A 25,198-nucleotide genomic window follows, 5' to 3' on the forward strand; every position below is an offset into this window, starting at 1 on the left:
ATTGTTTGGTGCCAAATCTCTTGGGGGAGCACGGGGGTGGAGAGTTATCTACCCCAAACACTAAAGGATCCCGGTAACTATCAGAGCTATTTTTTTTAAACTTCACTAGAAAGGATTAACCTATTTGTACTCTAGTAAATGGTCATCGTTTTGCATGTAAGTTATTCCAGTATGGGAACATCACAGGAAAACACCCTAAATGCTGAGAGATTACTGCTATGAAGTTTAGGCAATGCAGAATTTAATAACATCACAATTACAGCTTACTCATTTAGCCTTAATTTGGGACTTTTACATATACAAACTAATTACAGAGTACATTTTCCTGCATAAGCATACCTCCTTTGAAAGAAGAGGTGAGCTCGACATGTCAGTGGTTAAACCTTTGGAAATTATTTTGTTTTGCCAGATGAGGAGAAAAAATATCCGAACACGGAAGGACAAGCACAGGTCCAGTGGGAAAGAGTGGCAAGTAGTGCCAAATTCCCTCCTGAGTCCTCAAAGAACGAACTTGCTGCTCCCAAATGCAGGAGACTGAAAGTAATAATATTAATAATGGCAATTTCAGTCAATGAAAACAATATTACTGTAATGTATGGGATTGCAGACTAGGGCAAATGAAATTATTACATTCCCCATCATCACATAATGTTTGCTTAAATTTACTGCTTAATATTGCTGGACTGGCAGCCTATTTAAATTATTCAGCACTTTCGTAATGCACTGCCTCTTTAATTATGCTTTTAAACACAGTTTCTCTTTTCTGCTTGGAAGCAGCTAGTCTAGTTTCACGCTCCTCCTTCTCATCTCCAGGCAAACCAGGCATCACATTAGGATTTTCTCAAACATGGAAATGGTTGGTTTAAATGGAATTAGAAGGCAGTGTTTGTGTTCCGGTTTTGTTCCTATTTGCTCTCTGTACCTGCCAGTGGAACCTAACTGGTTTGAAAGTGAATCTTTTTCACGTCCAAAGATTCCCTTGCAGTGAAGTGGAAAGCTCTGATGGGCAAACACCCGACATGAGAAAGAAAAAGAGAAAAGACATTCTCGTGGAAAAGGCGGTCACCTGGTGAAATTCGGAAATAAAGGAAGCTTTTACCTGCACACAGCCCCAGGTGAAGGAGTGGAACACTGCAGCTGGACGAGCTCCCTACAGGGCAAAGCAAGGCAGGGAACAGCAGCGAGCGCTGCCCCGGCGCTGGAGGTGCTGCATGGAGACGCTCAGCAAGTGAAAAGCAAAGAGCCACATTCTCATCTTTCACTCACTCGCTTATTGCAGCTTTAAGAAAGAGGTTTGGAAAGTTTTCCACTCCACACTGTTCTTGCACACCCCTTCTAAAATTAGAAAGGGGCAGCTGGCTCCTGCAGCCAAGAGCCCCCAGACTCCCTCCCCCCTTTCCCTGATTGACGTGGCTCCCAAGAGCCATGGAGGAATTTGGGGAAGGGTGCTTCCACCTGTTGGACATGGAATGAGATTTTCCAGGCATACAATTATAAATCCAACTGTCAGGAGCTGACAATAAAACAGGACACAGGACAGCTGTGGGGACTACAGGACATCCCCCCTCCCTTCTCTGTACTCCTACGACTTTGCAGTCCATCTGACAGCAGAAACAATGCATGAAAAATTGTCCTCTTATGAAATAAAGGCATCACTTCAGATTTCTTCCCACAGTTTTCCAACTGTACCACAGGGTCCTAACACAGAATCTGGCAAGTTGTTCATGTTTCATTACACCCCTCCAAAACCAGATTCTTTTCCCTAAATACAGCATGCTGGCAATTGCACTGCAGATGGTGCATATAGCTGTGTCCTGTACAGCAAATAATTTTATGCCTGCCTTAACATGGAGCTCTCACCTTACCTTTTGCATTCAGTTTGAGCTGTACTCTTCGTGCAAAACAAATGTAATTTTCAAAAACAAGGATATGAAAGCCACAACTTATTTTTTAATTTAATTTGCAGAAAGAGTAGTACTTTGTTGATGTGAAAAAAAGGGGGGGGAAATGAATTCCTTTTTGCAAACCTGCTTAGCATGCTCCACACTCAGCACTGCATGACTCAGAGCAGGGTGTGAGAGACAAGGTAACACCAGCTGGGCAGTGCTTTGTTCTGGGTCCCTTTCACAACAGCCACAGCTGAAGGCAGTAAGGGATTTCCATCCTGCAGGTGCCCACAGGTGACAGCAGGAGAGGGGTCACAATCCCCCTTCCACCTGCAGCTCCGTCTGCTCACAACCCAAGGAGTGCTTTGACCATTTCCAGTCCAATTTGCAGAGTGCTGGAAATCTTGTCTGCAGCTTGGTGTGTAGCTGATTCATCCCTCCTCCAAAAGATCATGTTCTACTCAAAAGTTTTTTTGCTAAAGGCCACAGAAGAAGGAAAATCCCCTTCTTGGTCTCAAGGCCAGATCTGGTGTCTTTGGTCTGAAAAACCACATTTTTTCTGTCACAAACTAATTTCCTGATCTGTTGACAGTCAGGGACACTTCAACTTCACAAGTGAGATTTCTCTAGAAGGAGCCGAACTATTTTGCAGTTTGGAAAACATCAAATGGCTCCTTTTGCCCCAGGGAATGAAATAATTATACAAGGAGGATAGTAATCAGCTGCCTGTGAGGAACACAGACAGACATTACTCTTCACCTCTGGCTGAGTAGGAGTTGCTTAATGAGATCTGCATTAAGTACCTGTGGATATTTAATGAGAGCCTTTTAAGGACAAAGCCACAGACAGCTACAAAGGAACCTGCTGCTTCAAGAGCAGCAAGAGTCCTCTAATCCTGAGCCTTTCCTCCTCCTATGGAAGGGGCAACTGACTATAATAGTCTTGGTTTTATTTCTTTTCAGACTAAGCAGCACAACATATTTGGAAATATACCTTTGTAGCTTTCCCAACAGTTCACAAAAACGACAAAAAAAGATTTTCCTTTGGCTAGCACAACCTTAAGTCTTGAGTTTCCAGACACCTTCCTATTTTCTCTTGAACCAGGAATACAGCTCTTTAATACCTACAAGGAAGAGAAGTTTTAGAAACAGAAAATAACCTGTATTATATATGTTTTAATTGTATATGCATGCAATCTCATGTCCTCATGTTGCAACTTTGTTTGGGTTTTTTTTGGGGTTTTTTTTGTGGTGGCCAGTTCTGATAATTTTTTTAAAGTTACTTTTCAGTAAGACTGTTCCTGCAGTCAGTTCACAGTGCACTGGTTTGTACCACCAAAAGTACAGAACATGCAGCCAGGAGTGGAACAAGGATGAAGTCATCCCTTTTGTCAGCTGCTGACTCTGGTATTGGGCTAATGAAACAAGTGAACCATATCTTATCATTAGTTCCAGCTGAAATCAGAACTGGGGAATTAGTACAAGAACACCAAGTAAAGACAATTCACAGCCATTTCCTGGAACATTCCCTGTCAGACAAAAGCCCTGATATTATGAAATACATGCATCGGCATCCCAGTATCTACCACTCCACTGAAGTTTCTTAGAAGTCCTGAATTTTGCAAAAGGTTGTATTTTAGGCATCTCTAGTTGGTCAAAAGTGAAATGAGCAATTTAAATATGAGGAAAAAAAAGTCTGACCACTTAAAATTCAGTGGGCAAGTCTTAAAACAGCTTTTATAAAACAAACAAGTATGTTTATTTTGAATCATTACTAAAATAGTTTACATAATATACAAACAAATATGCTATGAGGACAAATTTGAAAATAAGTCACAGTTGGGTTTTTTTTTAATAAAAAACATTTGTCCAGTGAAATGTTCAAAAGGTAAATGCCATCTTTTCCTTCCTGAGTTATTAAACATCCAGAACAACAGCACTTCCACGTCTTCTTACTGTTTTTATTTCTGCCCATTAAAATAGGGAGCATTATCCATTGCTGGCTCTTAATAATTAGAACAAATCCACCTCCGGCTTAAGTGACTACAGCTCTGTGTCTCCCAAACTCTGCTCTTTTATATGCTTCAGGTGATTTTGGTCAATTCCACTTAACACCCCCAACCTTGCCTAGCAGAAAGAAGCCAGAAGCTCCAGCTCCTCAACAGGTTTTTCTTGTTGAAAATGACTTTTTTTTTCAACGGGACAGTTCAAAGGGCTTGTGAATGAAGGATGGGCCAAATCTGACAGCTGCTACAAGAAAACATCCTATTAATTTGAGAGCATCTTCACACATTCCTTCACACTCAGTAAAACCCAATGGACATGGACCAATAGCTCAGAGCATGAAGTAACAGCAATGAAATGGAAGTGCTGCTTTTCTCTTTATTTTTTTACCCAAAGTATTTAACAATAGAAACAGGTACTTGTGAGGAACTCTTGACATGAGAGACTAAAAAACATTTTAAAAGCATGCTCTGCAAATCTGTTCTTTGCTCGAAATTTATACAGCAAGCAGCCAGCTATACACAGATACAAGAAGTTATTTTTTTAGGATATCAAGTACCACAAATAAATAGATTCTCTCAATGCAAAAATAATGATCTTAGTAAAAGGAGAAATAACCTATTATCTTCCTAAAGTTTTGTTTGGAAAGGAGATAGTATGTACATGGGGATGACGTTTTATAATTTCCATCCAAATTTTACAACTTGCAGACTTTGAAAAAGAGTAGAGAACCCCTGCAAGCAGCTAGGCAAAGAGGTACTGAGGAATTATTTAGCTGACATTAGTATTACTGACTTTCAGCAACCTTTGTACCTCACCTTTTCTCTTTCTCCAGAACTGTTTGGGGCAGGCTCATTTAAGGAAGAAATGCTTGCTAAAAGGCTCTCTACAGATCACAGATTTTTCAAGCAATTTTGCTACTTCTACAAGTGGCCAGAGATAGCTGACACCTATGTTATGATCCAATGGATCAGGAAGAAGCTTGTGCTTAGACTCACATTACTTTATCATCATTTTCAGTTTATTTCTTATGTTAGAAGTAAAGTAAGCAACTCTGGGAGATGAAGGTGATGGTTTTACGTTCTGTTACCTTGTCAAAAGTGATACCAGCTTTATGCACCACCAGGGAAGGATCCTCACAGCAAAGCCAACAATGCTTCTACACAGGTTCAGAGGCAGATGAGTGACTCTGAACTGAGGCACGGCAATGTTCAGCTCCAGGATACCAAGGCTGAATGCCTCACTGAATACAATTTACAAACAACCAACAAGTCCCTTGCACACACTCTGTAGTTTACTAAGAGAAGTCCCAGTTACTTTGGCAGAAACAACCCTGCAGTTGGTGGAAAGTCTCTGCACAGAAAGGACTGGTTTGCTGCTGCCTGAGCTCAGCAGCCACACTAAGTTCTTCCCTGCTCTGCCTTGCAACACACATTTTGTGTCTTCCTCCTTTCCCAAGCGCTCTCCAGCAACTTTTATGTGCATCCCTCTAGAGGGAGGCCCTTTTCAGGCCAAACAGGCAACACAAGATGAGATATCCGGCTCCACAGTCCACTCAGCTTATCTGTGTCCATGCTATTGTACGAACTAGGAACATCTGAACTGGTGAACTTTGCCCAGAGGAAATCCCGGACTTTCTCCTCCACTTCTTGGAAGGTGAGGCTCTTTCTCAGTGACTGCTCGTCCAGGAGAACTGTCAGCAGAAGGGCCACGTCCTTAAATGCTGCGTTTTCATGGTCACAGTACTTGTAAAAGATTAAGGTGGAGCCTGCAGGCAGTGACTCAAATCGATGCACCACTGCCACCTTCTTGCCTTCACTGAACCCAGAGCTGAGCTCTGTGTCCACCTCCTGCTTGACAGCGTCACTGTCCAGCACAGCCTTGTCCACCCCGTCGATGCTGATCGTGGTGGCATTCTGGGAAGAGGCAAAAGCATTGGCAATCTCATTGCTCAGGCACCTCAGGGCCTTCTCAGCTTCCCGGCCAGCTGTGAGCAGCAGGATAGCAGGCTCCAGATGCACATGGGAAGAGTTCAGACGTTTCTCAAGGGACACACGGGCTTTTCTCCACAGTTTGGGGTCCTGGCTTTGGTAAGTATTTTTTAGTTTCTCCATCCGGGCCCGAAACTCTTGCAGAATTTCAGCATCTCTCCTTGAGGAGGTTCCACCTTGAATTCCACTCCACAGGACATAAAGCAGTGGGACACAAATTAACAGAACCAGTAACAAAGTCCACATCTTATGAAATCCATTCTGTGATTCACCCTCATCTATAGAGAGATGGAGCAAACAAGAAGAAAACAATGTTTTAAAAGGCATCAGAAGTCAACAAGTGAAGGGAAAATAAGAGGAAACTGAAATAATCTCATTCTCAATACTGGTACAGTAGTTGAAAAGCATAGAAAGCATGATCTAGTTAAAAAAAAAAAAACCAAACCACTGAACAGAAAACACAGTTTTGAACTCAAGCCACTTTGTGAAGTGACAACATTAAAAAAAAAAAGAACATTTTTACACATTCCCAGATTGACTAAGAGTAAATTAGACCTTCTTCTGAAAAAGGAGCTCTTAAAGTTCATCAATATTCCATTCAATTTAATAAAATCTAAGAGCTTAAAATGGCTCTGAAAAAGGTCAAAGCTTCTCCTACATTTACTGCCTGCAGAAAAGATCCTCTAGAAAACCTGGCTGCACCAGAATGGTTTCTGTGTTATTTCTCTTTCCTATTCCCTTAGGACAAAAATAGTTCCTGCAGCAATTTTTGCATCTCAAACACTGATGGTCAACACTATCAGAGAGTGTTGTGGCCTTTGGTCAGTGAGCTTCACAAAGTACACACAGCAAACAGTGTACAAAATATCAGCTATTTTGATTTGGTTTCGTATTTGAACAGTAAAATTAACACTTGTTTCAATGCACTGCAAGCAAAAGGATTCTGTTCCCAGTAAAATGAGTGACAAAAGACACCAATGTTCCTGGAAACAGGAAGAACTGCATTCCTTTTGTTACCTCTTTACACCCTAACTTTTATCAGGACAGCAACACAACAATGGCTAAATAACTGCCTCAGTTTTAAATTTGTGAACATTACAGATAAAAAACCTCAAATTCAGGTGAAAATGTTATCCATTATACAACACCCTTCCTTCCTTCATGCTGATGACATGTCCCAGCAAGCAATCAGCAATCAGGACCCTCAGCTTAACACCAACTCCCAGGAACTGAAATACTTGGAAAGGCATAAAAATGGTTAAATGTTACACAAGCATGAAACAGAAGTGAAAGCAGAAGTCTTACTTTTGGCTAGAGGCTGTGACTGCTTCTCTGTACTGGACTGATACCGAGATTTACTTCTGCCTGTTAAGAGATTAAGAAAGGAACATGAGAAGAGCACTAAGACAATTACGACCCATCTTCAGCAGGGAGTTGAAATCACCAAACTGCATTATTTTCAAGGAAAAGCTGTTCTTAGTTATGCTTTTACATGCAAAATTCCACAAAGCTGACAGGAAGGGTAACAAAGCACCCTGCTGAAGCAAACACAGCCTTGCTAAGTCAGAGCAAAGGTGGGGCTGTCACCTCATCCCAGGTGGGGCTGGGTCAGGTTCAGGGTTTTCAGTTCCCTTCCACATCATTCTCCCTCTTGTGCTCAACAGAATCATCTTGAACAAGGAAAATGACACCTTCACCACTATTACCAGCCTGAGAAGTCTCACTCAACTGTCAGAGCAAACCTCAATCTCTGCTCTTTGCCAAATGCCAGTTCCCAAGCCATCCTGACAATCTCGCCTAGAAAGCACAAGTCCCCAGCCTACCACAAATCACCCCCAAAGATTTTCAACTCTTGAAGAATTATGCAAGTAAAACTCAATTTCAAGTACAAGGTGATGAAATGGAAGAGATTTAACACACTGTTATTTTCTGCACAAGGATCCCATGTCCCAGTTAAGCTTCCTGATTTTGCTCAAGAATTTGAGAGGCGTAAAAATGGAAACTTCATTAATGGACACATTACATAAACAACAAAATGCAAGACCTAAATAGAAAAAACAAAGCAATATGTTAAATGTACAGTCTTCTTTTCCCTCTCCATGTAGCTTGGGTTGGAGGCCTGCTTCATCAGCACTCAGTTTCTTGGGATGAATTATGCTTTTAAAGCAAAATGCAAGCTTTCAACTTCAACATATACTTTTGGTCTATTTAAATGGGCTCAGACAGCAAAATACAAGAGGCATTATCCATAAAGTGTTATGAACAACTTTCCCAAGAGACCAGAATATGTACTGTGCAATTTTTGGTCAGCATGTTTTCTACATTTAGCCAGTTAATTAAAAAGACAGGAGAATTTATGTCTCCTTGTTGAACAGCAACTGGTTCAAAGCTGAAGGCTCTTTAATATATAACCAAATCAGGACACTGTCAATGGCACTATTGAGAATAAATTGAACAAACATACCCTGCAGAAGTTATTTAAAGACACTGAAATAAACTCCATAACCTTGTTTCTGTATGAACGTAATTGCAGAAGGTGCTAAAAGCAGCTCTGGTTAAAGCTGGGGCTTAACTGGCTTAATGAACTGCTCTATTCTGTAATTTCAACCCCCTACCCCAAAAGGGCACAGCCATGAAGCTTGTCACCGGCTAAGCTTATCTCAATCTTCTAAGAGTTAACAGTTCAAAATCACCTCGATTCTGTAATACATCACAGTGCAGCTCTCTTTGCACAGAGCAGGCTTCATATTTAGGTGACAGCTGTAACTCATACAATAAAGGAAAAAATAATTCAATCAACAGTCTAAAACCAGATCTTACTCTGCCTACGAATTGTGCATTATTTACAACACAATTTCCACAAAGGCCCAGTAAATTCTGTCTTGCTTAATTCAAAAAATCTAAGTTCTGCAGACACCTTAAAGATTTCAGAGTTTTAAGTGATCTTCCAAAGTTCTTCACCCTGCGCACAACTAACCACTCCTGCAGCACCTGGAGTGGCACAGAAAAGCAAAAGTACCAGACAAGATACAACTCTCTGCATCAATTCCTTTTTCAAAGGCATTTCACAGATGTGCAGCTACCACAAGATGAGCTTCTCTTCCTGAATGCACCATGGTTAAAAAAAAAAAAAACAAACAACAAAACCAAAAAGAAACAAAAGCCCAAGCAACCCCTGCAGGTTCTTCAGACTGAAATCTGATTTATAAAACTTCATCTAACTGTATCTATACCTGTTGAGGGTAGAAACAAGGACCAAGATTTTACTAAGAATTCAGAACATTTTCTTTCAAGTACTCTGCCAACAGGAAAAAAAACAAAACCAAAAAAACCCACTTAAACAAAAAACCACAAAAAAACCCAAAAAAACAAACAAAAAAACCCCAAAACAGCCCCCAAAGGTCTGGAACACTGGGAGCTAGTCATTAGATAAGCAGACTGGATTTTGCCAGCAAAGAAAAATGCTGCTCCTTTTCAGTAGAGAACAACTAATTCAATCACAGCAAGCCACCACTTCCCAGGGAAAGGATAAAAGGGAAGGTTTGTGTACAAACTAACATTCACTGCCACCAAAAGGTGAAGGTTTTGTTCCCTTCCTCAGCTTACCCCACAATGCCTCTACTCCATGCTCTGCACTTACTGTCCCATGAGTCAACTCCAAAAAGAAAAATAAAAGAGAAAGTGGAGCATTTTCTGTGGTCAGCAAGCTGAATAACCTCACAGAAAGGCTCTGACTGGAATATGCTGCCTTCTCCAGTTTCTATTTGAATCTGCCTCCGGAGTGCATGCCCATCTTCCCAGACAGTGTCCCTGGGTACAAGAAAAACCAGAAGCAGAGCAAAGGAAAATAACTCTGTCCTTTTCATCTAATGACTGGGAAAGACTAGGTTCTCTTGTTTAACTTACTCTGTGGTGCAGAAGTTGAGTAGCACTCTTGATTTTTCTCAAGGAAGTCAGCCTTTATTTCTGAAAGCAAAGCACAAATGGAAGAACTCAGTTACCACATCAAAGGTCAGAAGAGGACAGACTAGCCATACATGCTTCTAGCTCTTTCCATGAAATCCTCACAGCTTATTAGGGCAGGAGGATATGCTGTGCTGCCAAACCAAGCCTGCAGCACATGCACAGCCTCTTGGACCCCTCTGAGATGGAGAAAGTTACTGTCATCTATTAGAAAGGGCTTCATTTGGCCCTTCACCCCAAGGCTTTTGACAATATGACAAATCATTCTTATGTCTTCTTTTAAAAAGACACGTAACTACCTTCTGTGGCTAAAAATTATCCCATTTTTTCCCTCACTGTATCTCCCCATTGCTTCTGCAATGCACATGGAGAAAAATCTCTTAGCAATGAGCAAAGTGCTCCCTCACCTTGAAATTACTTGCTGTGGTCATTCCCCCTGCTAAAGTCAAGGATAACTCACCTCTTTAGAAAAAGAGCAGTTTTAGTTTTCTTTGCCTAGGGCAATTAAAGATCCATACTCCTAAGTTTTTTGAAGCAGGTATGACATTACTCTTCTTTTTGTTTTGCTTTTCAAAAACCACACATTTGGGTATTTATCAAAGTTGAAATCTGCCTTTTCTTGAACTTTAAGGTTTTTCACCCAAGCAAATTATCATCATATTATAATCAGTTTTATTTTGGCTCAGGCAGGAGTACAGACTTAAACAATTTTTTTAAAAAGAAACCCTTTTTCATCCATTCAGATTTCAACTCAAAAACTGTTCCTTTTCTAAAAGAACTGAATGATTGTCATTTTAATACAGCTAAGCAATCATTTGTTACACCATGGAAAAAGTACTGATAAAAGCTGTTACCTTTTAGCGGTGCAGAAATGTTTGGTTTCTCAGTTTTGTTACTGTCATAAGCCTTAGCATTTTCCTTTACTGTATTCTCTTCGAAGTAAACTGTAGTACCACCTGTCAGGAGCAAAAAAAAAAAGAATAAAAAGAGGATTGGCAACATCATAAATCTGAAGGACCAAGTTGTAGTTTCAGAACATTCATGACTTAAATCAGTGATTTTCCAAGTTGTGAACTCCCAAAAGTTCTCTTAAAATGCAACAGAAAGCAACTAAGACTTGAAATGCTTATGGTAAATTTGAGTTCACTAGAAATACAGCTGTCTACACCACCACGCGCTTCTATAAAAAAAATAATTTTTAGGAGGTCTTGGCTTAAAAACATGAATATTAGGAGCCAAGAAATTTCTTACACTAAGGGGATTCAGTGTAAACACCATGGGAGTATAGAGAGTTTTCCCCACAGCTTTGGGCACTCAACTTACAAACAATAATTGTGCTGTCTTACGCAGCATTGGGCAGAGGGGAAAAGAGACAGAAGCAAATATAGAAAATAAGTTCCTTTTTAATGGAGTCCAAGCCATCCTTTAGTTATGTCTCATTCTCTCCTAATCCATAACAGCAACCTAATTTCACCCCTCAGGTAGCTGGGAAGAATCTAAACCAACATCTTTCAGCTGTTTGCCAAATTACAGAGTCATTCAGCTATGAAACCCAGCTTAGTTAATGTCACTAACTAGAAAAAATAAACCCTGTAGGACATCAGAGGTCACAGAGCAAAGGTCAGGGCTGGGAAACCAGAAGCAGGAGAGGATAAAGTTCAATCCCAGAATCGAGAGGCTGACAAGAAAAAGCTCAAGCATAGAATAAAAAGCTGTAGAACAGTTGGGGAACAGAGATCTTGGCACAGCTATCAAGCATCAGCAGAGCAAACAGCAAAGGGAAAAATACAACTGGTAATTTTTTTCTAACATTCACTCTGGGCCCTTTTACTCTTTAAACAGCCCAGGGTTCTGCTGGGGTTCAATGTGTTTCTGCAGCTCTTATAACATATGCCAAGGGCAATGCACAGCTTGCCACCTAGTGTTGAATATTTTTACTCCAACACAGAAAACAGCCTTTCTGCAATGGGCTCCGGCAGTTTCAGCACACTATGTCAAACATACTAAGGAGAAAAACAAAACCACCAGACCCATCCAAACCACAAAAAATGGGGAAAAGCTGTAAGTTTTATACTATGGTAAGTCATAGGTGCAACAGTTAAGTATTTGCACCAACTTCAGGGGGCCCTATGTTTTAAATCCATCTTAAAAAGCTGTTGACTGACTTCCCACAAAGCTCAGAACAAGGATACTGAACAAATTGCTTTAGGAATGCCAAACTACAGATCCATAATATTTCACTAGGTACTGAGGTTTTACAAGGAAAATCTCCCTAGTAATTGTGACCAGAAGACCAAAAATATCTATCAATCTACAGAGGGCTACTCAGGCAGTCCCTACTCTCCATTCCTCTCCCCTTCTTGGCCTCCATCACTATTCTTTGTGCCACAAAGACTTCTTAGAAGTTGCAGAAAAGAAAGGTCAATGTAAGACAACTTCCATGGAGATTGCTAGCAGGTATCTTCAGCTCACTGATCTAGAAGCTGCCCTGATTCAAGGCAGGAGTTTTTAGACTCTTAAAACTCTGCAAGCTCTTCTTAAAGCTCTTAAAGCTTTCCAGCTCCCCAGGCAAGTTGCCTGACCCGTATTTAAAACCTCTTAGTAGAAGCCAGGAACCAGTTTCTCAAGGTATGGTTTTGCTTCCATTCTGTTCTCAGGGAAGCAGCACAATTCTGCTCCCTCAACAACCCAGCCTGCTTATTCCCCTGCCTCACAGACCATCCCCCTAAGCTCTGCAGGAAAAGCACAATACTGCACATCTACAGATGGGGGGAAACCAATCCTTTGCTTCTATAGAAACAATTGGAGTCTGTTATCATACTTTTACACCTGTTGGGCCTATAATCCAATACAGCTGCTAAGAGCTGGGGAGGGTGGGAGGGAGAGAAGCCTCATTTTTAGATCCATCTAATTAAAAACCCAACCCTCAGCTGTACCTCCTGAAGCAGTACAGCCACATTTAAAACACTGAGCCTATTATACCCTGTTAGCCACCATGTGGGTGCAGGAGCTTTTTTCATAGACAAACCTCAGTACCTGCCTAAAGAAATACTCATAACCTTCCTCAAGGTAAGATTTTTTTTTTTTTTTCCATGCCGCCTGGAAATTCTGCTTCTGGAGCAGAGTACAGGGAGACAAATCCTGGTGACAAAAAAAAACCAGATGGGAATGGAGAACAGTCCCAGCACAACACATCTCTGAGCACTGCCACACTCCAAAACAGAGTAAAGAGGAAGGAAGTACAATTTATTCACAATTTCCTGGTGGAATGACAGGCTAAAGCCATGTGACTATGTTACCCTGAGTTAGCACAATTCTATAGCTTGGAGAAAGACACGGGTTCCATCAACTAAAGCAACAAGTAGGTGCCACACAGCACTAACACAGCAGCTTGTCCAGCCCAGTGTCCAGGAGCAAGTCCCAGAGCATCCCTGGTGTTTCAAAGGAAGAAAAGCCCCAAAGGAAGTTATGCACTTCCTCATAAGCAATGCTGCCCCCGGCAAGGAGCACAGCCATCGAGGGACTGATCCCTGCAGCTCAGCATACCTTGTTTAAATCCCGCCTTCCAAAACCAAGCAGTGTTAGTAACATTTGGATGCTGTGGTAAAACAGTGTTCCGAGCGATAGGAGGGAAGAACAGCCACCAAGAAACAGCCAGCTGAGGGCTTCAGCGGGCTCTGCGTGCACCGACCCTTCCGAGCATCGCTTCTCCTCGCATCCCTGGGGTATGGGGAAGAGCCACAGCGGGATTTCCTCACCTGAGCGCCACGGTAACGTCTGCCAAGGAGCTAGAACCCAACAAACCACACTTCCCTGAGCGTGGGGCATTCCGGCCCCTCCGGGAGCTCTGGGAGCTGGAGCCTACCTGGCGATCTGTACGCTTTTATAGGGGGTCGCGTCAGGGAGTCTGGCGTCCCGAAGTGATGCTCGTCCCCTGAAACGAGAAACGGGTGAGGGGCACAGCCGGCACCTCGGCTCAAGCCCACCGGGCCCCGGCCTGACAGCCTTCCAGGAGCACCAGGCTCACCGGGAGCCCGCGCCGTTTCCAGCGGCGCGCTCCCGTCCCAACAGCCCCGGAGGGGAACCACACGGCGCCCGCCCGCCCCGCTTCGCGCCGCCCCACCGCGCCGCCAACCACAGGATCCACCGCGGGCCGCTGCGCCCGCCCGCGCCGCTTACCGCGCTGGGCCGCGCTGTCCACCTCGTCCCCGTGCTCCTCCGGCCGCGCCGCCGACAGCCGGGGACTCTTCCGCCGCCGCTTCAGCCCGGGGCCGTCCGGCGGAGCCAACCCGGGGCCGTCCGGCGGGGCCGCCTCGTCGTCACCGCTGCCCACCATGCCGCCCGCTGCCGCGCCGCGCCGCCCACCGCGACCCCGTCCTCTGCCCCGTCCTCTTCCCCGTCCGCCCGCCGCCGCCGCCTGCCCGGGCCTGCAGCTGCCGCCTTCCCGCGGCGGCGGGGGCGGCTCCGCGGGCCTCACTTCCCGCGGGGCGGGACCCGCGCCCGCCGCTTCCGCCCGCGCGCGGAGCGGCCGCCGCGGCGTCACGTGGTAGCGCGGCCGCTCCGCCATGGCCCCGGCGCCGCCGGGCCGCCCGCGGGGCCCGGAGCGGCGTCCGGCTCGGGATCGGGATCGGGATCGGGAGCGGCCCGTGCAACGCCCGTCCGGCGGCGCCGCGGCTGCTGCCCCCCAGTGAAAAAAATGCGGGACGGCGGCGCCCCCCCAGCCCGGCGGGGCCCCGCGGGGGCGGCCCCCGAGGGCAGCCCGGGCCCGGCGCCTCCGCTCCCCGCAGGGTCCTTTTCTATGTGCGACCCGACCGTAGCGCAACGAGGCCAGTCCCGCATTTCTCGGAGGCAGAAAAGCCTGTAAAATAAGAACAAGGAGCAGCTGAATGGCAGAGAGAGGAAGCCAGGAGGTACTCCGGGGGACGCGAGGTCCTCTGGCACTGATAACGTTGCACTGCTCTGTTCCTTAGCGTGCGAATCATTTTGGTTCATCAGATCTGGAATATCTCACTAGGCATTTCACTTTTCTTACCTGTTTGTTCAGATGCATTACTGGTAAACAGGGATTTTTAGATGATTTTTTGATTGCATTCTTGATAAAGCTTTTTTACCCAGGCATGCGGTAGAGTTCCTGTGGCTGGAGGTTTTCAAGATGCAATTTGACAGGACTACAAGATCTCCTCTAGACTCCCTCCCTAGCAGCTCAAGACCAGCTTGGAAATGAGTTGCTAAGCAAATAGAGACCCTTTTACAAATTCACAGAATTGTTCTGGTCGGAAGGGATCTCTGGGCATCATCCAGTCCGACACAACTGCCAAGGCAGGGTGACCTGGAGCAGGTGACAGAGGAACACATCCAGGTGGGTTTGGAGTGTCACTGGAGAGGGAGACCCCACGCCCTCCCTGGGCAGCCTTCCCCAGTGCTCTGCCACCCTCATTGTAAAGGATTTCTTCCACATATTGAGGTGGAACTTCTTGTGGTTTAGTTTATGGCCACTGCTCCTTGTCCTGTCACTGAGGAGAGTCTGGCACTCCCGTGCAATCCAGCAGGAAGGCTGGGTGAGGGAAGTTCATTCAGCCTCCACTCCTGTGCCTGTCTTCTCTGTAAAAAGATTTCAAAACAGAAAATACCCCAAATTATTTACTAACACACCATAAATGTTGCAGTTTCGCCCAAAAGCAAGTGAATATTTGTGAGATAATTTGTGAGATACCTCCTACTGTACCACCACTAAATACTGTCATTCTTTCCAGTCCTAAAAGCAGAACACACACATTGAGCATTGTTTTCTAAAGCAAAATTTAAAGAGGATGTAACAAATACCACATCAGGAAAAGAAAATCACCATAAGAATGGCAACATCCTTTTTTGTAACTTGTGATGACTTCATGCCCTAGGCCAGCCAGCTAATTTTCCTGCCAAATGGCTTTTTGGGAACCAGGTTCTCAACCTGGAGAGGCTGAAATGATTCCCTGATTTTGTCACACACTTGCCACCAGTTTCATGACACTTGTGCTTCCGTGGAAATGGCAGCCCTTCAGCCCCAAACACTGTGTTGAAGGGACTGGATGGTTTTAGAGACAGAGGGATAGAAAAGACCTGGATTTTCATGAAGCCCTTGCCACCTGCAGCTCCTCTCTGCTGTTCCTTACTGAGGGAGATCAAGTCGTGGTGCGAGGCTGATGGCAGCCAGGAGCAGGGCCCTCAAGGTGACCTTGGCCTCTATGAATCAGCCATGCTGAGTTTTTCCTTCCTGCTTTTCCATTCTCCTGGTTTTACAGCCTCTGCTGCGCCTGGTGAGAGGCTGATCGTGACCAGGGAATGTGCTGAGTCTGCCATGGCCACTGTCCCCTCCCAGGCTCTTTGGGTGACAGAGGAAGCCACTGTCAGAAATGAGGTGTAGTGGCCAGCACACCTCACCGTCTCATCACCTTCCTGACATGAGCACTGTCAGTATTGATGCCTGTGCACATGCTGACACCCCTGGGTAACGTGGCACACACATTTTATTGACCCCTCTGACTCTGCCTCTGTGCTCCCTGGGCCAGTAAGTGTTCCTCCATATAGCATAAAGAAGTATTTTTTTCTTCCCATTTGAACCCAACCTCTTACCCGTTTTACAAGTGCTTCCAGTAATAGTAGGGGGGGCTGGATTTAGTTGAATTGAAACAAACCAAACACATTAGTCCCATTCCCCCTTTCAGCCCTCTGCTCCCCAGACTGAGGAGTCCCAGCCACTCAGTGCCCGCTCCTTTCCAGCACTGCTTCAGTTGCCTTTCCCTGTGTTTTGTCTCAGCCATTTGCTGCTGGGCTCCTCTGGGGATGCTGGTGAAAAGGCAGCAAGCTGAGTTCCAGGGGCGTTGCTGTCTCTGTTCTGCTGCTTCTCCTGCTGCTGCTTTTCCCCTGGAGTGCTCCATGCTGCTGCTTTCCATGAAACGTGTCCTGGGCAGGGGCAATAGGGAATAGCTTGGAACACACCCATGCCTATACATGCCACTGTGCAGGCACCACAAGTTAGAACACGATATTTCTGGGAAAAGCACTGCCTAAATGAGGCCAAGGACTCACACACACACTGTCAGACCTTTCCCTGCTTTGCAGTCTCTCCCCACTTCAGGGGACACTGGGTGGGCTCCGCATTCCTTTCCCCCCAGGCTGATGCTGAAGACCCTCCATTTCACATCCTCCCCATCCTCCCTGCACTGGCAGCGTGACATTTCCAGAGTCTGCGCTTTGCTGCCTGTTTCGGTTACTTTTCTTGTAGTACTTTCCGAAATCAACTCTCAAAGCAGTTCCCTCCTCTCACTATGGTTTCCTTGCTTCAATCCGCAACACTGTTACTGAACGCAGGATCCCGCCAGTCATGCAGGGCGCCTGAAGAAAAGCGCACAACCACAGAGTCGCGGAAACACGGGCAAAAAAAAAAACAAAAAAAAAACAAAAAACAAAAAAAAAAAAAAAAAAAAAACAAAAAAAAAGGAAGTTATTGTTTCCTGAAGGCTCCCGAGAATGACTGCGAGAAGGAAAACTACAGCTCCCAGCAGGCAGCCGGGAGCCAGGGAAGGGCAGAGTTCACCGTCACGTTTCCAGCGGAGGATTCGGGGTGTGCGCTGGTGTCCTGCCACCAAAGGGCCTCTGGGACGGAGGGCAAGGGGAAAGGCCAGCGCTGGCCTCCTCTTGCCACCCCTTTGCTGCTGATCGCCGCCCTGACCGGCTCCGAACCTGCCTGGGTAAGCGTCCGCCTCCACTTTGTTCTGCTGACTTCCTTCTCCTGCTGGAGCGTCAGCATCGGGAACGGGGAGGGGAGGGACGAGCGCGGGGCGGCGGGCAGCGACTGCACCCCCAGAGCCCCAAACCGTGTGTTGGAGACACTGCTGGGGGGCGAGGTGTCCCCTGTGCCGAAAAGCTGCTGCTTTCCGAGGCTGGGCTGCAGGTTTCTGTACAGAAAACCGCCCGGACCAGCGGGGAAAGTTTCTTGGGAGTTTTCCATTGGCCTTAGTGAGCCCGGCTCCGGCTGTGCCCTGTCCCAGAGTGCTTTAGCCGGGGGAATCATGGCTGGAGGCGTGCGGGAGTCAGGCTGCAGCTCCGGGTTCGCAGCCCCCGGCCCGGCACTGCTGAGCCCGCGGCGCGGTCCTGCCGGATCGCCTCCCGATCCGACACGCTGGAGGCAGGCGGGGGGAGCCCCAGGAGGAGCAGGGTCATTGCTCCGTGTCGGCCTGGCTGCGAGCTACCAGGTGCCCGAAAGCACCCGGGGCAGCCTGCCGAGCCCCAGACTCCGGCCTGGCGTCCGGGAGCACAGCTCAGTCCGTGGGGATGAGACAGCGCTGCCTCGCCCCGCTGCCGTGTCCCAAGATACATTTTTTGCCTTAACCCCTGCACTGACGGGAAGCAAAATAGCTGACAGCCCATGGGTTGAAGGTTCATGGTTAGGGGCGACATCCGCCCGTTTTCACCTTGGGAATCACGGAAGAGGAGCCTCCTCCACCGTGAATCGCGGCTCCCGTGTTTCTGCTTATCAGGTGTGTGGGCGTGCAGCAGGAATTGGCCGGGCCAGGACGGGATGGTGGCTGTGAGGAGGGCAGGACTTGGTCAGCCTCTGGAGCAGCAGGGAGATACAGCTCCGTATGAACGTCGGGGAAAGTGAAACCAAGCAGTGCAGAAGCCAGAGCTCCGGGGGAAAAAGAAAATGGAAGAGAATCCAAGCGTGGGTCTGCTTGGAGGTAAGTGAAGCCTTTGCTTACTCCATCTGCTAGGAAAATCCCTTTGCTGCCGGTTTTCAGCAGTGACATGAGAAACCTATGCAGTATTAAAATAAACCAGTAAAAGAATCCCATCTTTTCCAGGCCAGGGAAAGCAAGTTGCCATCATTTTTTTAAAGGGTGAAAGATGAACAAGGTACTTTCAGTTTTAGATTCTGATCTGCAACAGGTTTAGACTCTGTGTCCCAAGATGGCAGCACAAGGAATGCTGAAGAGAGAGATCCAGACTGGAAGACCTTTCTTCCCTACATCCTGGTGCTTCCCATCTGCAGATGCTTAAATAATAAGTCAGTTTTCCACCACCTGTGGTTGGAAGAACTCTGGAAGAGGTAGGGCAGGGAATAGTTTGTGCCCAGCTTGAACAGCTGGGTATCTCCAAGTTCCTCATGTTTCAGTTTCTACCTGTACTTACATTCTGTGGGAGCCTTGTTATGACTAGTACCTACGAGTGTGTCAGTAATAAAGTGACAGCTCAGGTCTATCCTAGACAGTCAGAGGTGTCACTGTAATAATCAGCAACAAAGAATGTAAAAATCATGTTCTCACAAGTGATAAGTGCAGCCTTTTTTCTGTTTTCAAATTAGAAGGGAGTTCCTCACCCTTTTTATCAGTGTTTATTCTAATTAGAGCATAATCATTTATGTAGTGCTTGATCATTCATAAGCAAATTTTCACAAATTTGAGCCGCACTTTGGTTCTGTGAGAGTCAGAATATGTCACAAATGCTCTTCAGTTGCAGAATCTCTCTACTGAATTATGCTCCAGTGTTTGTTTCTAATTAAATGTTGCCATAGCTCTTTGGGAGAGCAGCTCCAGCACAGAAACAGAGAGCATGAGAAGAACTATCATTTACATTCAGACAGATGCTTGAAGTGCATTGGCATAGCTGTACTCAACAACAGCCTTAGGAATTCTTCAAATCCATCACTATCTGTGAAAACCCACTATCTGTGGAAGATGTGGTAACATATCTTACCACTGAAGGAAGGAATTGCCTGCCCATCCCACCTAGGACATAAGCTGGGATTGAGTTAGCTTTAGCATGGCAACTGTAAGGTCTGTGGTTTGGATTTGTGGGTTTAGAGAAAAAAAAATGTTGAAAACAGAGCAGAGTTTTGGCTGTTGCTGAACAGTGCTGGCACAGCATCAAGGCTTTCTGCCCCTGCCCAGCAAATATCCTGGGGTGGGCAGAAGATTGGGCAGGGACCCAAGGTGGGAAAAGGGTTGTTGAATACAATATAAAATCATGCTCAGCAACAAAATCTGGGGCAAGGGAAGAAAGGGAGAAGGGGGTGGCTTCCAAGGTGGCCATTGCTGGGAGACTGGCCTGGCATCAGTCTGCTTGTAGGAGGTGGTGAGTGATTGCTTTGTATCCTGATTCCCTCCTTCCCTTCACTCAGCTGTCTGGATCTCAACCCAAGAGTTTTCTCACCTCTAGTCACTCTGTTCTCTCCCAGCTCACTGGGGGTAAATGTTTCTGCAGTGCCAGAACTGGGAGTTGTGTGGCTGGTGGTAAAGCACTGGGCATTCTTGACTCCTGTGTGGCTCACTGGGCTTGTGGACTCTGATTCCAACAGCTGGACCAGCCCAAGGTGAGGTGGGGAGCACAGCAGAGTGTCCTGAGCACCAGGAGGCCACCCAGGAAGCACTTAGGCACCAAGTGACAGGCACATGGCCAGAGACATCCTGTAAACCAGAGCAGGATTCTTCAGTGTGTGAATCAGCTGCTGATGGGGGAGCGACAGCACTCCTGGGTTCAGCTGGTCCCACACTAGAGGAGAAAGCTGCCCAGGAAACTGAAGTATTGCCAGAAGAATCTGACAAGACAAGAGAAGGTGTCTCAGAAAGACCTCTGGAAAAAGAGGACTTGGATACAGGTGAGTCTCTCCCCACCCTTGGGCCTGATAACTTGGGCCTTGGCTTAGAGGAGGCAGAGCAGGAGAAAGAGTTGTTGGTTCTTGGGCTAAGAGATGAAGTGTAGGTCTGTGAATTTTATTCCTTACAGCTGGGCTGGGCCATGAGAATGTGGAAAGCAAAGGAGACAGCCCTGTCCACCAGGAAACACGGGAGCACCAGGAGACAACTGGGCAGTGTGAAAGCCTCTGCAAAGCAGAGGAAGATGCCTCATCAACAAGCAAGGTGCAGAGCTCTGACAGTGAAATGACACATTTGCATGTAACTGGTGTGGAAGATGTCCCCAAGGGCCACTTGGCAGAGAAGAACAGCAGCGCCACTCTCCCAGTCTGGGAGACAGAGGCACCCAGAGAGCAAGAAACACAGGAGAGCGAGGCCCAAGGCACATTAAGGAAAAGACCAAAAGGTGAGCTGGTGCACTGCTGCTCTTCCACTTCCTACATTTCCCATAGGCACTAGAACAACAGCTGGGCGAGATCTCTCATGCTGTTGTCACTTTCCTGGAGTCAAGCAGCAAAGATGGTATAAGAAATTAATTGGCTTCTCTCTTTCTCTCACCTTTGGCTCCTTTTGTGCTTTGAAAGGCATGAAGCCACACTGCACTTGTATTGTCTCTCTCCTTGCCCAGCCCAAGAGGAGAGCCAAGACTCAGGGCAGTATTAACCCAAAGCAGTATTCCCTCAGCTGGGAGCTCCTGCTTTGCTTACTACAGCTCCATTTACCTGTTCCCTCAGCAGTGAGTGGCACATTTCTTTTATCCTGTTGCAGGGGACACAGCCCCAAACCCAGAGACTCTCTCTTCCCTGCAGAACATCACCACCCAAAACACAGAGCAGGAGAAGGCCAAAAAGTCCCTCCTGTGGAAAGGTGAGGATAAGAAGCTTCCCTTGCATGTTACTCATCGACCAGAAGGCACTGATCCTCCAGGAGCAAGTAATGAAGCACATTTAATTACTCTTCTCTCTCGAGACCTTTCACAGCCTCTTCTGAGGGTTTGAGAGGAAAAACATCCCCTTAAATACAGGCTCAGTTTGAGCCTATAGTGGCAGCTTCCCCTCCAGCTCATCAGCCTCATAAGCTGGCATATTGTGGTCATCATGCTGTGAGTGCCCTGGGATGTCCTGGGAGGTCTGGGGGGCTGCTGTGCTGAGGGTCCCCCTCCCCAGCCCTGATCTGTCGTGGGGCTCTAAGCAGGAACAGTGATGCTGATCTGCATCAACACATTTCTCTTACTGGAAGGAGACTCTGCTTTGCCACGGAGAGGGAGACAAGCCATTGTGTCTGGACCTTGCTGCCTTCTGTTTTCTGAGCAGAGGCATGGTGGCCTTTGTTCACTCATAGCATGGAGGAGGGCAGTGAAAGCAGCATTTTACCTGGGTCAGACACCTCCATATGTGGTGCTCTGAACAGCCACAAACCCTAAAGAAAACAGAGGAGGGGAAAGAGAAGAAAGCTTGTGGGCAGCTGCAGTTTTCTCAGGAAGGTTTGCACAATGCTGTAACTTGCCCTCATCCCTGGAGCTGCAGCCCCTTCACCTGGCATACTGGAGTGGGAATCTCACAACACAGAGCCAGCAACCCCTTCATCTTTCCAGGCCAACTTGCTCCACTTTCCTAGTGCAGGGGGGAAGCTCTGAGAGGGGAGAAATAGCCATTGTAGCTATTTTCCAGCATGTCACTGCAGGTCACTTGGGACTGACTCCTGTTCTCGTGTCTCTCCCCTGCTCTACAGGGCTTTTCATCGTGGGCCTCACAGTGCTGGGCTTGTGCATATTCTGCTTCGGCAGCCCGAGCTCCAGCTCCCAGCAGCCCCGCAAGAACCCCACGGTGGAGGCGTTCCTGTCCCAGTTCGAGCAGCTGCAGCACAGGTTCCCGGGCCAGAGCCCCGACCTGTGGCTCCGCGGGCGCAAGTTCCTGCGGAAGCACCTGAACGCATCCCAGCCCACGCAGCCGGCCATCATCATCCTCACGGCCGCCCGCCGTGGCGAGCGGACCCTGCGCTGCCTCAGCGCCCGCCTGGCCGACTCCTACTCGGCCGCCCTGCACGGCAGCACGGTGCAGATCGAGGGCAGGGACAAAGCCGGGCTCCACAGCGACCAGGCCAAGCTGGAGGTGGACTCGGAGCTGAGCTCGGCGTTCCAGGCCGGGGGCCGAGCCGCGGTGATTCACCGCTTCGAGCTGCTGCCCGCGGGGGCCACCCTCATCTTCTACAAGTACTGCGACCACGAGAGCGCCGCCTTCAAGGACGTGGCCCTGCTGCTGACGGTGCTGCTGGAGGAGGACGTGCTGGAGAGCCACATCAGCCTCCAGCAGGTGGAGGAGAAGGTCCATGACTTCCTCTGGGCCAAGTTCACCAGCACCAGGACCCCCAGCTCCTACGACCGCATGGACTCTGACAAGCTGAGCGGGCTGTGGAGCCGCATCTCCCACCTGGTCCTACCCATTCACCCAGTGCAGACCATCGAGGAGGGGGGCTGCTATGCCAGACCCTAGGGACAAAAGTGGCCAGAGCCCAGAGGAGGGTTGGAAAGATGGTCCTGGCTGGCTCTGGTACAGGCAGAGGCACAACTGGTGTTACTCCTCTTCAATTTGTTTCTTGTAGGTTCCTGGGAAGAGCTTGACAGGTACAAGTGGATCCAGGACTTTTGGGCAGCTGAGTCCTGGAGGTGATACACACGCTTCCTTCTGGCAGACGGGAACAGGGGGTGTTCTAGAGTTCCACAGGAGAACATCAATGTGTGGGGAGGCAGGAGGAAAAACGGGACCTAGCAGATGGCGTTTCTATCAAGAAATAGACAAGTAATGTTCACAGCCAGTACAGCAGAAAGATGCTGGGATTCAGCAGCTCCTTCATCTCTCCCTACCCCTCAGCTCGCTAAAATTGTGTACATCAGTCTCACAAGACACTTTATCCAGGGAGCTGCTGGAACACAGAAAGGTCAAATTGCTCAAAGCCCAACATTTTGAAGGCATGCTTGAAAAAGAAAAGCAGTTTGCCAGTCAAAGGTGTGACCAGTTAGCCCCAGTAGTGTCCCACTTGCACAGCCTGATTGACTCCAGGCAAAGCCCAGATCCTCAAACAAACCTGCAATTCAGAGATCCCCTAAACATCAATTACCAGAAATTTCATGTTGTCAGCACTTGAACACTGCCCTAATGGCAAGGATCCCATGAGGGGATCCACAGTGCCAAGAACAAGCTCCAGAGCCAGAGAGCAATGAAACAGTTGCTGTCACTGTGATAGTGTGAAGCCTCAAGGGATTACACAGGTTAAAAAATGAATACTACAATGTAATTTAATGCTTCCTCTCTCTAAAACAAGTCCACTGGATCCCTTTGCCACACAAAGGCTGTGACTCTCCTCAGGCTGATGCTTTGGTCCCACACAACAGATTGTTCTTCACCTGGATCTCTGGTCTGTGTGCAGGGCTAGCAGCCTCTCTGCCAGGCTCTCCCCGCAGGTGACTCCTGTTGATGAACGTAGATGTTAACATTGGTATTTCAAACCATGTAGGGTAGCACACCAGGTCCTTGCCCTCCAAGGATACATTTGCCTCCCCCCCAGGCAGATGGAGCTCTGGCATCTGCCACAGCAAGTAGGAGCAGAGCTGGGTTAGCTGGTAAAGACAAAATCTCTGCCATTAACACTAAAAATCCTTGACAAAGGTTAGTTTCTTTCCATGCCTTCTCTTCTGCATCCTAGGAAGAGAAATCCAAGTCCTGGAAACACTGTGGTTTCCCCCCACACACCGTGTTTTTGCAGGTGCTGTGGGGCAGAGCAGCCAACTCGGGAACACCTGGAGGGGCAGGTGCAGGTTAGAGAATTTATTATAACCCAAGGGGCAGCCCCAGGGACCAGCCCCATGTGCCTGTGCAGAAGGAGCAGCTGTAGCAGATCGTGGCCTTGCAGAGCCAGGCTCTGTGTCCAAACAAGAACAAATCCACAGCACCACGGTGTTTTTTTAGCAGCTGCACATCAGGGTGTTCCTTACAGCAGCTGGACCCTGGTGTTGGATGGGTCTCCTGCCAACAGTGCCTTGCTGATCTGCCCCACCAAGGGCTCGGGGAGGGGCAGCCCTGCACCCTAAAAACCACAGCCTGTCTCTTCTTTCCCCCTGCCACGTGCCTTGACCTGTCCCAGGGGATTAGTGGCCCTTAACTTTGAGGAGGGGACAAAATGAAGGAAGAGGGAGGGTTATTTGTTCATGTTCTGGCCAAAGAACAGACTTTTTGGTTGGTTGGGGATGTGAAGACAAGACCACAGGGGTTTTAACTGTGATAAACACTGGGCTAAGCCTGAGAACTACCTGCTGGAGCCCAGGGCATGGTTTGATACACAGGTTGCTTCCTCCTCTCCCTCTTTTCTATTGCTGTACACTACTTTGGTGAGAGAAAACACTGTATCCTGCTCTGCAGGGTGTTGATGTAAGAACCAGCAGAGCATTAATCATGCTATGCCAGTATTTTATTGGAAATCTGTATTTTAATGCTCTCTCTCTGTTTTACATACTGTGTTTGCAAGGCATAGCCCAGGTATACAAAGGCAACTCCCCATTCCTGAAAGTGTCACCCACCTGAGTTCTTCCAATACAGACATATTTTTGTGGCCTTTTAAAGACAAATATCTGCTTGCTTCTGCAACAGGACTTCTATTTAAAAATAAATGGTGAAATTGTGAAAGAA

The 25,198-nt window shown here is 47.2% G+C and overlaps 2 protein-coding genes and 1 long non-coding RNA gene across 4 annotated transcripts; 1 reads left to right on the forward strand and 2 right to left on the reverse strand.

Moving 5' to 3' along the window:
• Positions 1–3,620: 3,620 nt before the first annotated feature.
• On the reverse strand, positions 3,621–14,410 carry LOC137479117 (torsin-1A-interacting protein 1-like). The gene is made up of 6 exons (XM_068199399.1): positions 14,023–14,410; positions 13,709–13,777; positions 10,698–10,799; positions 9,787–9,846; positions 7,186–7,245; positions 3,621–6,158 (listed from the first exon to the last, which is right to left on the reverse strand). The coding sequence occupies exons 1-6, from the start codon at positions 14,408–14,410 to the stop codon at positions 5,365–5,367; spliced, it is 1,473 nt and encodes a 490-aa protein (XP_068055500.1). The 3' UTR covers positions 3,621–5,364.
• A 3,005-nt stretch (positions 14,411–17,415) lies between these two features.
• TOR1AIP2 (torsin 1A interacting protein 2) lies at positions 17,416–25,198 on the forward strand. 2 transcript variants are annotated; one of them, XM_068199400.1, is made up of 6 exons: positions 17,416–17,573; positions 18,363–18,563; positions 20,180–20,479; positions 20,608–20,922; positions 21,285–21,449; positions 22,248–25,198. In XM_068199400.1, exons 2-6 carry the CDS (start codon positions 18,530–18,532, stop codon positions 23,006–23,008), a joined length of 1,575 nt encoding a protein of 524 aa, XP_068055501.1. In that variant the 5' UTR covers positions 17,416–17,573; positions 18,363–18,529; the 3' UTR covers positions 23,009–25,198. The 2 variants fall into 2 exon arrangements, with proteins under 2 accessions (XP_068055501.1, XP_068055502.1); XM_068199401.1 differs by having other exon boundaries at positions 17,419–17,573; positions 21,285–21,383.
• On the reverse strand, positions 21,295–22,230 carry LOC137479119 (uncharacterized). Its single transcript, XR_011001973.1, has 2 exons — positions 22,052–22,230; positions 21,295–21,935 (listed from the first exon to the last, which is right to left on the reverse strand). It is a non-coding gene; the product is annotated as an uncharacterized lncRNA (long non-coding RNA).

This window comes from Anomalospiza imberbis, chromosome 9 (genome assembly GCF_031753505.1).
Source record: "Anomalospiza imberbis isolate Cuckoo-Finch-1a 21T00152 chromosome 9, ASM3175350v1, whole genome shotgun sequence".
In the NCBI taxonomy this organism is placed as follows: domain Eukaryota; kingdom Metazoa; phylum Chordata; class Aves; order Passeriformes; family Viduidae; genus Anomalospiza; species Anomalospiza imberbis.

What these genes read in the sequence shown, in the direction of transcription:
- LOC137479117 (XM_068199399.1), bottom strand. Translation starts at nt 14,410, where the DNA reads ATGGCGGAGCGGCCGCGCTACCACGTGACGCCGCGGCGGCCGCTCCGC. An exon ending in CATTTCTGCACCGCTAAAAG is followed by an intron (nt 9,847 to 10,697) that starts GTAACAGCTTTT and finishes CTTTGCTTTCAG; the next exon opens with AAATAAAGGCTGACTTCCTT. An exon ending in CTCAACTTCTGCACCACAGA is followed by an intron (nt 7,246 to 9,786) that starts GTAAGTTAAACA and finishes ATCTCTTAACAG; the next exon opens with GCAGAAGTAAATCTCGGTAT.
- TOR1AIP2 (XM_068199400.1), top strand. Translation starts at nt 18,530, where the DNA reads ATGGAAGAGAATCCAAGCGTGGGTCTGCTTGGAG. An exon ending in ATTAAGGAAAAGACCAAAAG is followed by an intron (nt 20,923 to 21,284) that starts GTGAGCTGGTGC and finishes ATCCTGTTGCAG; the next exon opens with GGGACACAGCCCCAAACCCA. An exon ending in CACTGATCCTCCAGGAGCAA is followed by an intron (nt 21,450 to 22,247) that starts GTAATGAAGCAC and finishes CCTGCTCTACAG; the next exon opens with GGCTTTTCATCGTGGGCCTC.